The 11,871-nt window shown below is 55.2% G+C and overlaps 1 protein-coding gene across 23 annotated transcripts in view; it reads left to right on the plus strand.

Moving 5' to 3' along the window:
* The window catches only part of SCRIB (scribble planar cell polarity protein), a 114,321-nt gene extending 103,629 nt beyond the window's left edge, over positions 1–10,692 (plus strand). For 17 of the 23 annotated variants that reach the window (XM_038126342.1, XM_038126293.1, XM_038126368.1 and 14 more), the window contains 6 exons: positions 632–796; positions 1,488–1,627; positions 2,211–2,248; positions 3,257–3,331; positions 5,457–5,508; positions 8,505–10,692. In XM_038126342.1, coding sequence (XP_037982270.1) covers positions 632–796; positions 1,488–1,627; positions 2,211–2,248; positions 3,257–3,331; positions 5,457–5,508; positions 8,505–8,668 — 634 coding nt within the window. In that variant the 3' untranslated portion in view covers positions 8,669–10,692. Of the gene's footprint in view, positions 1–631; positions 797–1,487; positions 1,628–2,210; positions 2,249–3,256; positions 3,332–5,456; positions 5,509–5,652; positions 5,687–8,504 lie in introns of all 23 variants that reach the window. The other 6 variants (XM_038126351.1, XM_038126315.1, XM_038126378.1 and 3 more) reach the window with 6 other exon arrangements.
* The last annotated feature ends 1,179 nt before the right edge of the window (positions 10,693–11,871 follow it).

Here is an 11,871-nt window from a genome sequence, read left to right on the forward strand (position 1 = left end):
GGACAAAATGTGTGTCCTGTGCTTGGCCTTGTGTTCCCCTTTCCCATGGTCCAGCTGAGGTGCATGGAGCACGTGGTCAGTGTAGCTGAGAGGCTGTCCCACGTGTGCCCACAGCCTCAGCCTGACCCACACTCACACAGCCTCCGACCACCCCACAGCCTTTCCAGTGTTCAGTCTGACCCACACTCAGCCTGACCCACACTCACACAGCCTCTGACCACCCCACAGCCTTTCCCCTGGGGCTGGAGCTGTTCAGTCTGACCCCCTCTCACACAGCCTCTGACCACCCCACAGCCTTTCCCCTGGGGCTGGAGCTGTTCCTGGTCCCTCCCAGCACACGGGAATGCAGCCCTGGATGTGGGACTGATGGAGGCTGGTGTTCCTGGGCACAATCCCAGACTGCCCCAGGGGCTCCTGCTGCCTCAGCAGTGGCCAGGGTTGGGTGGGATCACATCTGGGACCAGTGCAGCCCAGGCTGCCCCGTGTCAGACCCCTATTTCCCTCCCCAGGGTATGTTCCTGTATCTGTTTCTTTCTTTTCCTGTTCTTGTCTGCTGCAATGTTCATCACCATCATCTCTTCCTCTCCCTCCTCCTCCTCCTCCTCTTCCTTCTGCTGCTGCTCCTCCTCAGATGCTCAGCTCTTGAAGACAGTGTTAAGCAGTACGAGCAGGACCTGGCCAGGAGGCTGTACCAGTCCCGGCAGTGGGCTCCTGCTCCCGGGGCCAGGCCAGCTCACCTGGCCAGCCCAGTGCAGAGCCACACCTCGAGAATCCCTGGGTCAGGAGGCCAATCCAGGTGTGCACTGCCCCTCCCCACAGCTGCATGCTCCTGTCTGTGTCCCTGTGCCCCTCTGGGGCAGGAGGACAGGGGGTGGCCCTGGTGTCCACTGCCCAGAGAACAAGGGGGGATGCTGGGGCTGTCTGATGGGGAGGAAGGAACAGACACCTCTGAGGGCTGGACCCACTTTTTCACAGCTGTGTCACAGAGTCCCAGTGGGGTTGGAAGGTACCTTAGAGATCACCCAGTTCCACCCCCTGCCAAGGAGCACCTTCCACTAGAGCAGGGTGCTCAGGGCCCCATCCAGCCTGGCCTTCATGATCTCCTGCTGGCTGAGAGGGTTAAGGTGCAGCACACTGAGCACAGAGGAGGGTAAAGCCCCCAGGACTGATCCTGCTCGTGTGATCCTTGCAGTTCTGTCCCCAGCTCAGGTCACTGTCCCGTTGTGTGGCACTCTGGGGCTGCCCGCAGCTTCTCAGTGTGTTGATCCATAGCTTCAGGCTCCGTGTGTTTGGCACATGCATTCCCATGTGTGTTTTGGGATGGCAGCCAGCCCAGCTGTCCCCCTGTCTGCCTCGGGGACCCTGGGGGCTTTGTTGCACCCAGCCATGCTTGGCCCAGGGCTCTGTCCCTGCCCTGCCCGCATGGGTGGCACCTGTCCCCTCACCAGCACTGATGGCTTCTCCTCCCCACCCCGTTCCCGAGGCAGGATGAAATCCCTGGAGCAGGATGCCCTCAAGGCCCAGATGGTCATTGCCAAGTCCAAGGAGGGGAAGAAGCGCAGCACCCTGGAGCAGCTGGCAGAGTCCCCCTCGCCCGCGCCCACGCCGTCACCCACGCCGCTGGAAGGTATGGAGCAGGGGCAGGCAGGGCTCTGGGGGGCAGCTCCCTGCTTCTGGGGGGCAATTCCCTCCTTCTGGGGGGCAGTTCCCTCCTTCTGGGGGGCAATTCCCTCCTTCTGGGGGCAGTTCCCTCCTTCTTCCTGGCTGGAAGGTACAGAGCAGGGGCAGGCAGGGCTCTGGGGGGCAATTCCCTCCTTCCATGCCACTGGAAGGTACAGAGCACCTGCCGCTGCCTGCAGGGGACACAGGCAGGGCTCCTGCAGCTCAGCCTGCTCACAGGCAGGGCTCTGGGGGGCAATTCCCTCCTTCTTCCTGGCTGGAAGCTCCTTGGGGCACATGGGGACAGCACAGGGCGGGGCCTCAGCTGTAGGACACTTGACAGCACCTGGAGCAGAGCTGAGGTTCCAGGGAACCAGGGTGGGAACACAGCCAGCACCCTGATTTGCTGAAAAAGCAGTGAAGAGGTGTTGGTTGGGAGGGCAGCAGGCAGGGCCTGCCCTCAGCATGGTGTCACCTCTCTGACATGGCTGAGGGGTGACTGTCACACAGCCAGCCTGTCACTAACTCTGCTCTTCTGTCACCTCCCGCAGATTGCAGCCCCAGGAACGTCACTTCCCCAGGAAGGCTGGTATGGTGTTTTCCTGCTTGCTTTTGTCACCTTTCCTCAATCCTGGCATTCCCTGGTTGCTCGGGTGTGCTGGGAGCTGTGGGTCCCCTCTTGAGCCAGGCCTGGCTGCATGTGCAGGGAAGGGTGGGAGGTCCATGGATGGAACTTGGCCAAACTCCTGGCCAGAGGTACCCCCCTTTATTGCAGCTCCCAGGGGACATCTGCTTTCTGTTCCCTATTTCATGATGCCATCCTTTCCATGGTGCTTCACCTCCTTGTTCAGAAAGTTTTCCACCAGCTCAGAAAGCCTTTCCCCAGGTCCAGAAAGCCTTTCCCCAGGTTCAGAAAGCCTTTCCCCACATTCAGAAGGCCTTTCCCCAATTCAGAAAGCCTTTCCCTAGGTTCAGAAGGCTTTGCCTGGGTTCAGAAAACCTTTGCCTGGGTTCAGAAAGCCTTTCAGTTCACTTCAGGGACTTTGGCCCTGTGTTTCCTCAAGAGCACAAGGCAGACCTGCAGCTGCAATCAACATTTTCCTTTTCCTAGCCCTGAGTAAAAGCCATGGGCCATTGTTGCACAGCACTGTAAGAGCTGGTGAGACAGGCCAGGGAGAGCAGGGGGGAGCAGCTGCACAGAGGGAGCCTTGTCCTGCCAGGTCATCCCATAATACAGCCCTGGGTGGAGATTCTGACTCTGCTCTGGCTATCAGAAATCTTGCCAGGACTTTCCCCAGAACCAGCTTTCCTGCCTGACTTGGTGTGCATTAGCATTTCACTGGAGCAGGTGATGTTTCCTCTGTGGCTCAAACCCCTCCTGCCACCAGGAGAGCTCCAAAGCAGTGTCCCAGGGGTGTCCCAGGGGTGTCCCAGGGGTGTCCCAGGCTCTGTCCAGGCACTCCTGCCTCTCCCTGAGCATGACCCTCTGCTCCTGCTGGGATCTCTGCTTGGACTGCTCAGCTTGCTGCTGCCTCTCCAGCCCTTCCTCTCCCTCACTCTCTCTTCTCTGTTTCTTCCCTTCTCCTGTCCCTTCTAGTCAATGTCTGAAAAGAAGTTTGACTACCGGGAATTTGCTGCTATTCCTTCCTCCAAACCTGTTTACGAAATCCAGGTATAAACTGCATGCTGACCCCCCCTGCATAGCTCAGGCCTTGGTTTGGTGGAGGAGCTGAGGCTGAGGGGTCTGTGGAAACCCTCTGCAGAGGTCTTGCCTGTGCAGGGGCAGGGACACCAGTCCTGCTGAAAACAGAGGGCTTGTTGGAGGCTCCAGCCAAGAGGAATTAGGAGAAAGTTGGTACAGATGGTTTTAAAATGAATGACAAAAGCTTTGCAGATAAAAATATTTCAGGAGCCATTCTGGTGAAGATGCAAATGTTTTCTAAGTGAAAGATGAGAACTAAAAGGGAAGAAAAAGTGACAGAAATTATGGCTAGCAAATGCCAAATTGGAGCAGATGTGACCTAGCTGAGCTGTGCCTGGTGTCCTGCCCAGGAGCAGCTGGGGTGCCTGTTCTCAAGCTGTAGTTCTGCTGGCAGTGAGCTGTGGAGTCAACACCTGGTTCTGAGAGTGACAGCCATAGGCAGGTGCTTCTGTTTTGAGCTGTTTTGTCATGGATTGCCAGCTCTGGAGGTGATCCTGACCCCTGGCCCCTGCTCTGGGGGCCACTGGAACCAATCTTGTGGGGCTGGGAGCCTGGATCAGCCAGTCCCTGTTGGCATTTGTGACAGCTGAAGTGAGCAGATTCCCTGTGTCTGAAGGGTTTTAGGTGGGTTTTTCAGTTCTGTATACAGAGCATGAAGCAGATTCTGTGCGTGGAGAGCCAGCAAGCACAGCCACACTGGGCTTCACCTCACTGTGGCACACAAAGGTGTCACTGCAGACAGGCTGGCTGTGGCAGAGCTGCAGTGTGAGTCTTTTCAGGCACTTCTGCTTTATTTGGTGTCTGTTCTTCCCTGACACCTGTCCCGTGTGGTGCTGCTCTGCTCCTGGAAGTGATTCCTCATTTTCCTGGGGCGCGTTCCTTTGGGACATGCCCCTCTCCAGTTCTGTCCCAGGTGAGTTGGGGACTGGCTGCTTGAGCCCTGTGGCAGCTCCAGACCACCCAAATGTCCCCAGGTACAGCTCTGGGTCTGCATGCAGCTGAGAAGGTGCCTCCAAAGGAGGGCTGCACCTCCAAATCCTCAGGCAGTGTCTCTGGGTGCAATAGAACCCTGGGATGGTTTGGGTGGGAAGGGACCTTAAATCCCATTCCATCCCACCCCTGCCATGGCAGGGACACCTTCCCCTGCCCCAGCTGCTCCCAGCCCCATCCAGGGGCAGCCCCAGCTGCTCTGGGCACCCTGTGCCAGGGCTGCCCCTGCATGGGGAAGGATTTCTCTCTCATATCCTACACAAATCTCCCTCCCCTCTTTCAGCTTACAGCCTTTCTCTTCACTCTCTGCACTTTGTGCCTTTTGTGTTTCTTCCTCTCCTTCCTGCACACAGGCCAGGCCAGGGTGCCTGCCCCAGGCACGAGGGATTCCAGCTACAGTCTCTGTGGCAGTGTCCCCTCTGGGCAGTGTCCCCTCTGTGGCACTCTCCCCTCTGTGGCACTGTCCCCTCTGGGCAGTGTCCCCTCTGAGCAGTGCCAGTCCCTGCGAGGGCAGTGTCCCTCTATGGCAGTATCCCCTCTGTGGCACTGTCCCCTCTGGGCAGTGTCCCTGCTGTGTCAGTGTCCCTCTGTGGCAGTGTCCCCACTGTGGCCATGTCCCCTCTGTGTCAGTGTCCCCTCTGTGGCACTGTCCCCTCTGGGCAGTGTCCCCTCTGAGCAGTGCCAGTCCCTGCTGTGTCAGTGCCCCTCTATGGCAGTGTCCCCACTGTGGCCATGTCCCTTCTGTGGCAGTGTCCCCCCTGGGCAGTGTCCCCTCTGAGCAGTGCCAGTCCCTGCGAGGGCAGTGCCCCTGTGTGACAGTGTCCCCTCTGGTCAGTGTCCCTGCTGTGTCAGTGTCCCTCTATGGCAGTGTCCCCACTGTGGCCATGTCCCCTCTGTGGCAGTGTCCCCTCTGGGCAGTGTCCCTGCTGTGTCAGTGTCCTTCTGTGGCAGTGTCCCCACTGTGGCCATGTCCCCTGTGTGGCAGTGTCCCCTCTGGGCAGTGTCCCTGCTGTGACAGTGTCCCCTCTGTGGCAGTGTCCCCTCGGGGGGGTGGGGACCCTGGGCACAGGTGTCCCAGGTGTGAATGATGACATTTCTCTTGCAGTCCCCTGATGCAGCTGATGACCTCAGATACGCCGATGAGCGGAGTAACTCAGGTAAGCCCAGTTCCAGTTCCAGGGAGTCCTGGCTGTCCTGCTCACTCCCTGCTCTGGGCCTGGAGGGTTCTCCTGCCTTGTGGATCCCCCCTGAGGAGCTCAGCTTCTGTTGCTTGAAGCAATGCCATGTTTTGTCTGTTTTAGAATGACAGCTCCACGCTCACCACGTTCATTTTGGGTAGGATATTTATCATATTTGCATCATTTTCAGTGATGACTAATTTTCCCAGTGTGCTGTGTCACAAGCATGCCTGGTGTGCTCCAGTTTGTGTCCTGGAGTAGAGTGGCAGTAGGATGTGGCAGGGAGGTTTTGGCCTCTGCCACCTGCTGCAGGTGCATGGTGTCCCTCATGCAGGGGCTGCCTTGTGCCCCTTTTCCTGGAACAGGGAATCCTGCAGGTGAATTCATCCGAGGTACACTCGTGGGCTGTGGCCACCTCAGGCAGCAGGAGTTAAAGGTGTGCAGCTGGGCCTCTGGGCTGTCCAGCTGGGCTGTGTCTGCCTGTCCCACCTGTCACAGACAGTTGAGACTCACCCAGCTGATTCCAGGGGCTGCAGCAGCACCGTGGAGCTGGGCAGAACCTGCCTGCTGTGTAACCTCTAACAGTTGGTTTGCTTCTACCCTTTTTGCATGTCTCACCCCTTTATTTAAAAAAAAAAAAAAAAAAAAACAAACACACAAAAAAAAAAACCAAAAAAAAAAAAAAAAAAAAAAACAACAGTTCCTTTTATCTTGACAAATTCCTCTGAGTCCAGGCTGCATCCCAGACAGCTGAGCAGTTTCCAGAAGGAGGTTCTGCTGCAGGACTCCACACAAACTTACTTTCCTGAGAACAGGAGCTGTTCTTCATCCCTCAGAGTCATCCTCTAAGCTCTGGGTTATTCTCTTGAGGTTGTTTGTTCAGGCAATGCAGGGAGCTCACGGAAGGTCTGGGGAATAGCAGCTGCTGCTTAGGGCATCCAGAGCTCTCTGTTGCCTGTCACTGCTCTGCTGGCCCTAAAATGGGATGAAAACCAGAAAGAAAATGTGGTGCTCCTTGGGAGACCCAGCCCTCAGTCCTGAAGTAATGCTTAAATCACCTGTGATGTGTGTGAGGCACACAAACAAGAAGCAGGTTTTTCCCACATCATCTGGAAGGGATGGAGGTGAGGATGCCAGTCAGCTCTCCTGGCATGGGACCAAGTTCTCCTGGCTTTTTCAGAGCCCCCCATCCCATCCCACTCTCCCGGGCAGTGCAGCATTCCAGCCAGCATAATCAGAATGGTCCTGAATCATGGAATTAGGGCTTTTTGACTCACAGCAATTCTGAAACTTCGTGCTAGCAAGCCATTACATCAGGAACTCTGAGGAAATCCAACTGCAGGAAAGTGTTGGCATCTCCCTCCTCCCAGCACACCCTTGTCCTGTTGCCCATACAGAAACAGTTCCTTCCATTCTCTGGTCTGACTTCATGGTCATCATCTCTTAAATAGATTTAAAAACCTTTATTCCAAGGTTTCCATGAGACCATGGACTTACTGAACTGCAGAGCAGCATTTTCAGAGTGGAACCAAGCAGTGTTCCCTTTGTTGTGGCCTGACTTTTCCAGATCATCTGGTGACTTTTGCTTCCCAGTCCTGTAACCCTCAGGTTGCAGAAACCTGTGTGCTGCTCCTGTTACAGGAAACCTGCCTGTGGGATGTGAGGAGCTGCTTTTTCCGTGTGCTCCTTGCCCACCTGGGCTGTCTCCTGTTGGCAGCAGCTGCCTCCCCATCCTGCACCTGCCCTAATTGCTGTTGGCTAATGAACTCTGCAGCTCTGACGCTCAGGAACCACACGTGTTCTCTCTGCCCTCTTGTGGCTTTAATTTAAATCTCTCTGCCCTCCTGTGGTTTTAATTTATCCCTGTCCAGCCTTTTTAGCCACATCACTACTCCAAGGACTTGCATCCATCCTGTTCTTCTCCAGACTTGCATTTCACAGGTTCTTTCCCACCAAAATGCCAACACAAAACTGGAAACTCTGGATTCATACCAGTGGCAATGCCTGTGCTTTCCTCCAGTAGTTCCTGTTTTCTCTCATCCTCAGGATGTCAGCTGTCTCTGCAGTCCTGATCTGTGAGCTCTGGTCAGCTCCTCAGAGCAGCTCCCTGCATGCAGCTGGGCATGACACAGGGGGTGACCCTCACCTCGTTGCCCCTGTCCTTCCCTAAGGGTCTGGATCCTCCCATTCCAACACCTGAGGCACAGCAGCTGTCCCACCATGTCTGTGGTGCCCCTGAGTTTAAAGGCCTCCTGGCCAGCTGGGCCAGTGTGACCCAGACTCTGCTCCTGCTCTGTGACAGAGGGACCCCTCAACTCCTGCAGACCCGGGCCAGGGTGGATCCCTGCTCTGGAGAGCAGAAGCATTTCAGGACACTCGATGATGTTCCATGCAGCTTGGCACTTGAGTCACGTTCCATGAACGAGGGGTGTTACAGGCAGGTGTCCTCTCAGCTGTGGCTCTTCCTTCCCAGCACCCACAGTGCTCCCTGCATGGCTGCAGGTCACCAGGGAGTTACTGTGAGTGACTGAGACCAGTGCTGTCCCAAATCCAGCACATGGGACTACCCTGGAACACTCCCTGAAAGTGTTCCAGGCCAGGCTGGACAGGGCTTGGAGCAACCTGGGACAGTGGAAGGTGTCTCTGCCTGCGGCAGGGGTGGGATGGGATGAGCTTTAAGGTTCTTTCCTACACAAACCATTCTGTCATCCTATGATAGCCTTGACATCTGCATTAACTGTGCCAGCTGTGTGCTGCCAGAATCAGGGCATGGTTTGGATGGGAAAGGACTTTTCAGACTACCCAGTACTACCCCTGCCCTGAGTCAGGACACCTTCCATCAGACCAGATTGCTGTGAGCTGCTCCTTGGGCAGCCTGTGCCTCACCACCTCACAGGGAAGGATTTCATCTCAGGATCTCCCCTGACTTAACCCAGGGCTTTGTCTTCAGATCCGAACCCCTCTTGTCGTTGCAGTTCCTCGGGAGCAGGACGGGCAGCCAGAGGAGGAGGAGGAGGCACTGGGAGCAGGGGATCCAGCAGCAGCAGCTCCCTCAGCCCTGGAGGACATGGCCCTGTACAGCAGCAAGCGGAAGCTCCGGCACAGCCGGCGCAGCCTGGAGACCGCTGTCCCCACATAGGTGACCCTGGGCACTGGACTGGCCTGGCACAGCCTGGGCACTGGACTGGCCTGGCACAGCCCTCCGGGAGCTCCAGGGACAGCAGCAGGCTGCCCCCCTGCCTACAGACTCTGGATGGGACTGAGCTCCCCGTGAGCTCTGTGGCCAACTGACTCCTCTGGGGCTGTGAAGCGCCCTCGTCTCTCACCCAACAGTGCACTGGGGCACATCCCAAAACTGGGACAACACTGGACTGACTGCTGGCAGATGGCGAGGAAGGGTGGCCAGGACAGTGGGCAGCTTTTTAGCCTGTAAATATTGTGTGTGGGGAAGAGTAGGACAGGGAGAATGTTAGGAGTGTGAGAGTGTGTTGGGCTCCAGCTGTTACTGCCTCAGCTTGGGTTTTGTAGTGGTTAAAAGGAGTTTCTCCTCTGGTGGGAATCAGGAGGAAGGTCCAACCTGCCTTTACTCCTACTTAATTTCCAGTCTTTTGCCAAAAAGCATCTCCTCCCAGCTCCCGCACTGTGTCACCTCACTTCCCTTTGGGAGTGTTTGGGAATGGGAAGCTTGGAGGCAAAAAGAAGGAAAAAAAAGAGAAAAACCACCAGAATTCCAGCAAAGTGCCTCCCTCTGCCACTGGCACTCTGTGCTCAAGGAAAACAGAGCCAGCTCTCTGCCACCTGCCTCTGTCCTGGTGGGACACTGCTCCTGCTGGGGCTTTGTGCTGTCCTGGGACAGCTCCCTCCACGGATGGGCACGGTCCCCCTTTGTCACCACGGCGGGAGCCACTCCAGAGCACACGAGGGGAGGAGTCTCTCCCGTGGCACTGGGGCTGAACTGGTCAGCTGGGGCAGGAATGGGACGGGGCCGACAGCCAGAGTAGAGGTGTAGGGGTGTGTGACAGCAGTGGGAGCAGGACACAGTGGCAGAGGTGGGAGGTGTGACAGCAGGTACCTTAGTGGGTAGAGTTCAGGAACTGGGGATGGGTAGAATGTGGAGTTGCTGGGGTCAGGTTGGGAGTTACAGGATCCTGCACATAGAGATGCTGGTGGGGAGTCCACAGTGCCCACGCTGGCTGTAGGGTGGGGTGGGATGTCACGGGTGCCTGGTGTGGTGTGGGCTGGCAGGGAGCACCAGGAGCAGGATGGGGCTGGCCTGTGCCTTGCAATAACCACACAGTTCCACTTTGCCAGCTCATTGGCATCAGGCCCCTTCCCATGGAGGACAGGGAAAATGCACGTTTGCCCACACAAGAGGGGAAAAGGAAAATGAGAGATGAGTGGGGGTGTGAGCCTTGGTTTCCACACGTGGAACAAGGGCTGTGAGCAAGTTCTGAATTATGTGAGCTCTCCAGATGTGGAGGTCACAGCTGCTGCTCCCAACTCTGCCATCAGCCTCTGCTGCCACTAGTGAGGGGAAACAACCCTTTTCTTTTTCTTTTTTTATCACTGCCTCTCGCCGTGAGGAAGGTCCGAGCTCGGCACAACCCCGTTCCCTTCCATTGGTGCTCTCTGACTCCCCAGTAAGACCAGGGTTGGACCTTGAGCCTCACAGTGGCTGGGCACTGACAGGCACATCTGCTTGTACATTTGCTGAAGGACAGAGCTGGATGCAGTTTCTTGGGTGCAGTTTTTTAGTTGAGCCTCTCCTTTCATGCCAAAATCCAGCGGATCATTTTAACTGACTCTGTTTTGATTTTACAGACTTGTGAAGGGGAACTCTGATAATCTCACGCTGCAGCTGCAGCTGCCTCCATCATCAGCAATTTGAGCTTTTCCTTTTTAAATCTAATTTTAGCATTTGCTTTTTAACAAGAGCAGTTTTGGAAACAATCCTGGCTGGGTTTTGGTGACTAACTTGTGATTCTTCTCTCCTTTCCTGTGCGGTACCTGGTGCCAGGCTCTGGATTCTCTCCCGTTCTCTCCCACGAGACTCCGAGGGAAAATTAGCGCATCAAGACTGTAACTAGTGAAATTTGTACAACCAAAGAAATCTATTTTGTGGTTCAAGGATAATAAAGTTTACTTTACATTTTAGAGCCTTTAGTCACAGTGGTTTACCCTGTGTCAAGTCTGCTGGTGGTTGTTACTCATTGCATAATCCAGCAAAGATGCTCCTGGTGTTCCTGCTTTTGGAGTAGGAATTAATGCCCACCCCAGTCACTGCCAGCTGAGAATATCAATATTCAGGGATGGGAAAAAAAAAAACCGAATATGAAACACAGTGATACCAATGAGATCTTCAGTCTCTTGGCTTTCCTTATATGGCTGTGTTAAAAAAACAACAACACAAAAACAAGCAAAAAGCTCCAACACTATTTTGTTTATATTATTAAAGTTTAAAAAAAATAATTTGACTGGTAAAAACCAACACCACTTCCTGTAGCTCAGTCAGGTTTTCCTGAGTGGTTCAGTGGATGGGCACCATGCTGTGCCACCCCAGGGAAGCAGGAGCAGTCTCACAAAAGGGTGGATTTCCTTTTCCTACAGCCAGGGTGGTGCCAGACCTCAGCCTCAGTGCTCCACCTGTGTGACAGGTACAGCTGGAAAAGGGGCCTTGGCCGTGGCCCGTGGTACCTGAGGCACAGCCTGCTCCTTGGTCAGTGAGGGCTCAGAGCTGCACTTGCCAGCCTCGCACAGGCTCTGTGCTCGGGTCCTGTGCTGTGTTTATTTATTTATTTATCTGCTCTGTGCCTTGGGCCAGGCTTACTGCCAGGCTCCTCTCAGCCTGTATCATTAGTCCCCCCACAACTGGACCCTGATTAGGTAATGGGAAGTAGTCTACCCCTTCAGACTTTACTTTTGTAAACACAGAAACATCATCAATGGGAATTGTTTATTTAGGGATATTTATTTAGGCATGATTCATGTAGGGTTGGAACTAAATGGTCTGTAAGACCCCTTCAAAGCCAAACCATGCTGATTCTATTGTTTATATATAAATAGGAAGAGAAACAACCCAGTTCAACACATGGGGAGAATGATCTGCTAGGTGGCACAGGCAGAGAGCAGAGCCCAGCTGGCTGGGCTGCAGGTTTGCAGGAAACTCCTGCAGCTGACTGCCTTGAGCAGCAGCAGTGATTCACAGCCGGGCTCTGGGAGATAGAGGGTAGGAAACGTCACATCTGGACACAACTCCAGCTGTAAACCTGCACTGCCCACCCCTCTGATCCTGCCAGATGCAAGCTCTCCTGGTTCCAGGAGTCAGTCCTGCCTGTTGGTCTG

The sequence above is a fragment of the Motacilla alba genome, chromosome 2 (genome assembly GCF_015832195.1).
Source record: "Motacilla alba alba isolate MOTALB_02 chromosome 2, Motacilla_alba_V1.0_pri, whole genome shotgun sequence".
Taxonomy (NCBI): Eukaryota; Metazoa; Chordata; class Aves; order Passeriformes; family Motacillidae; genus Motacilla; species Motacilla alba.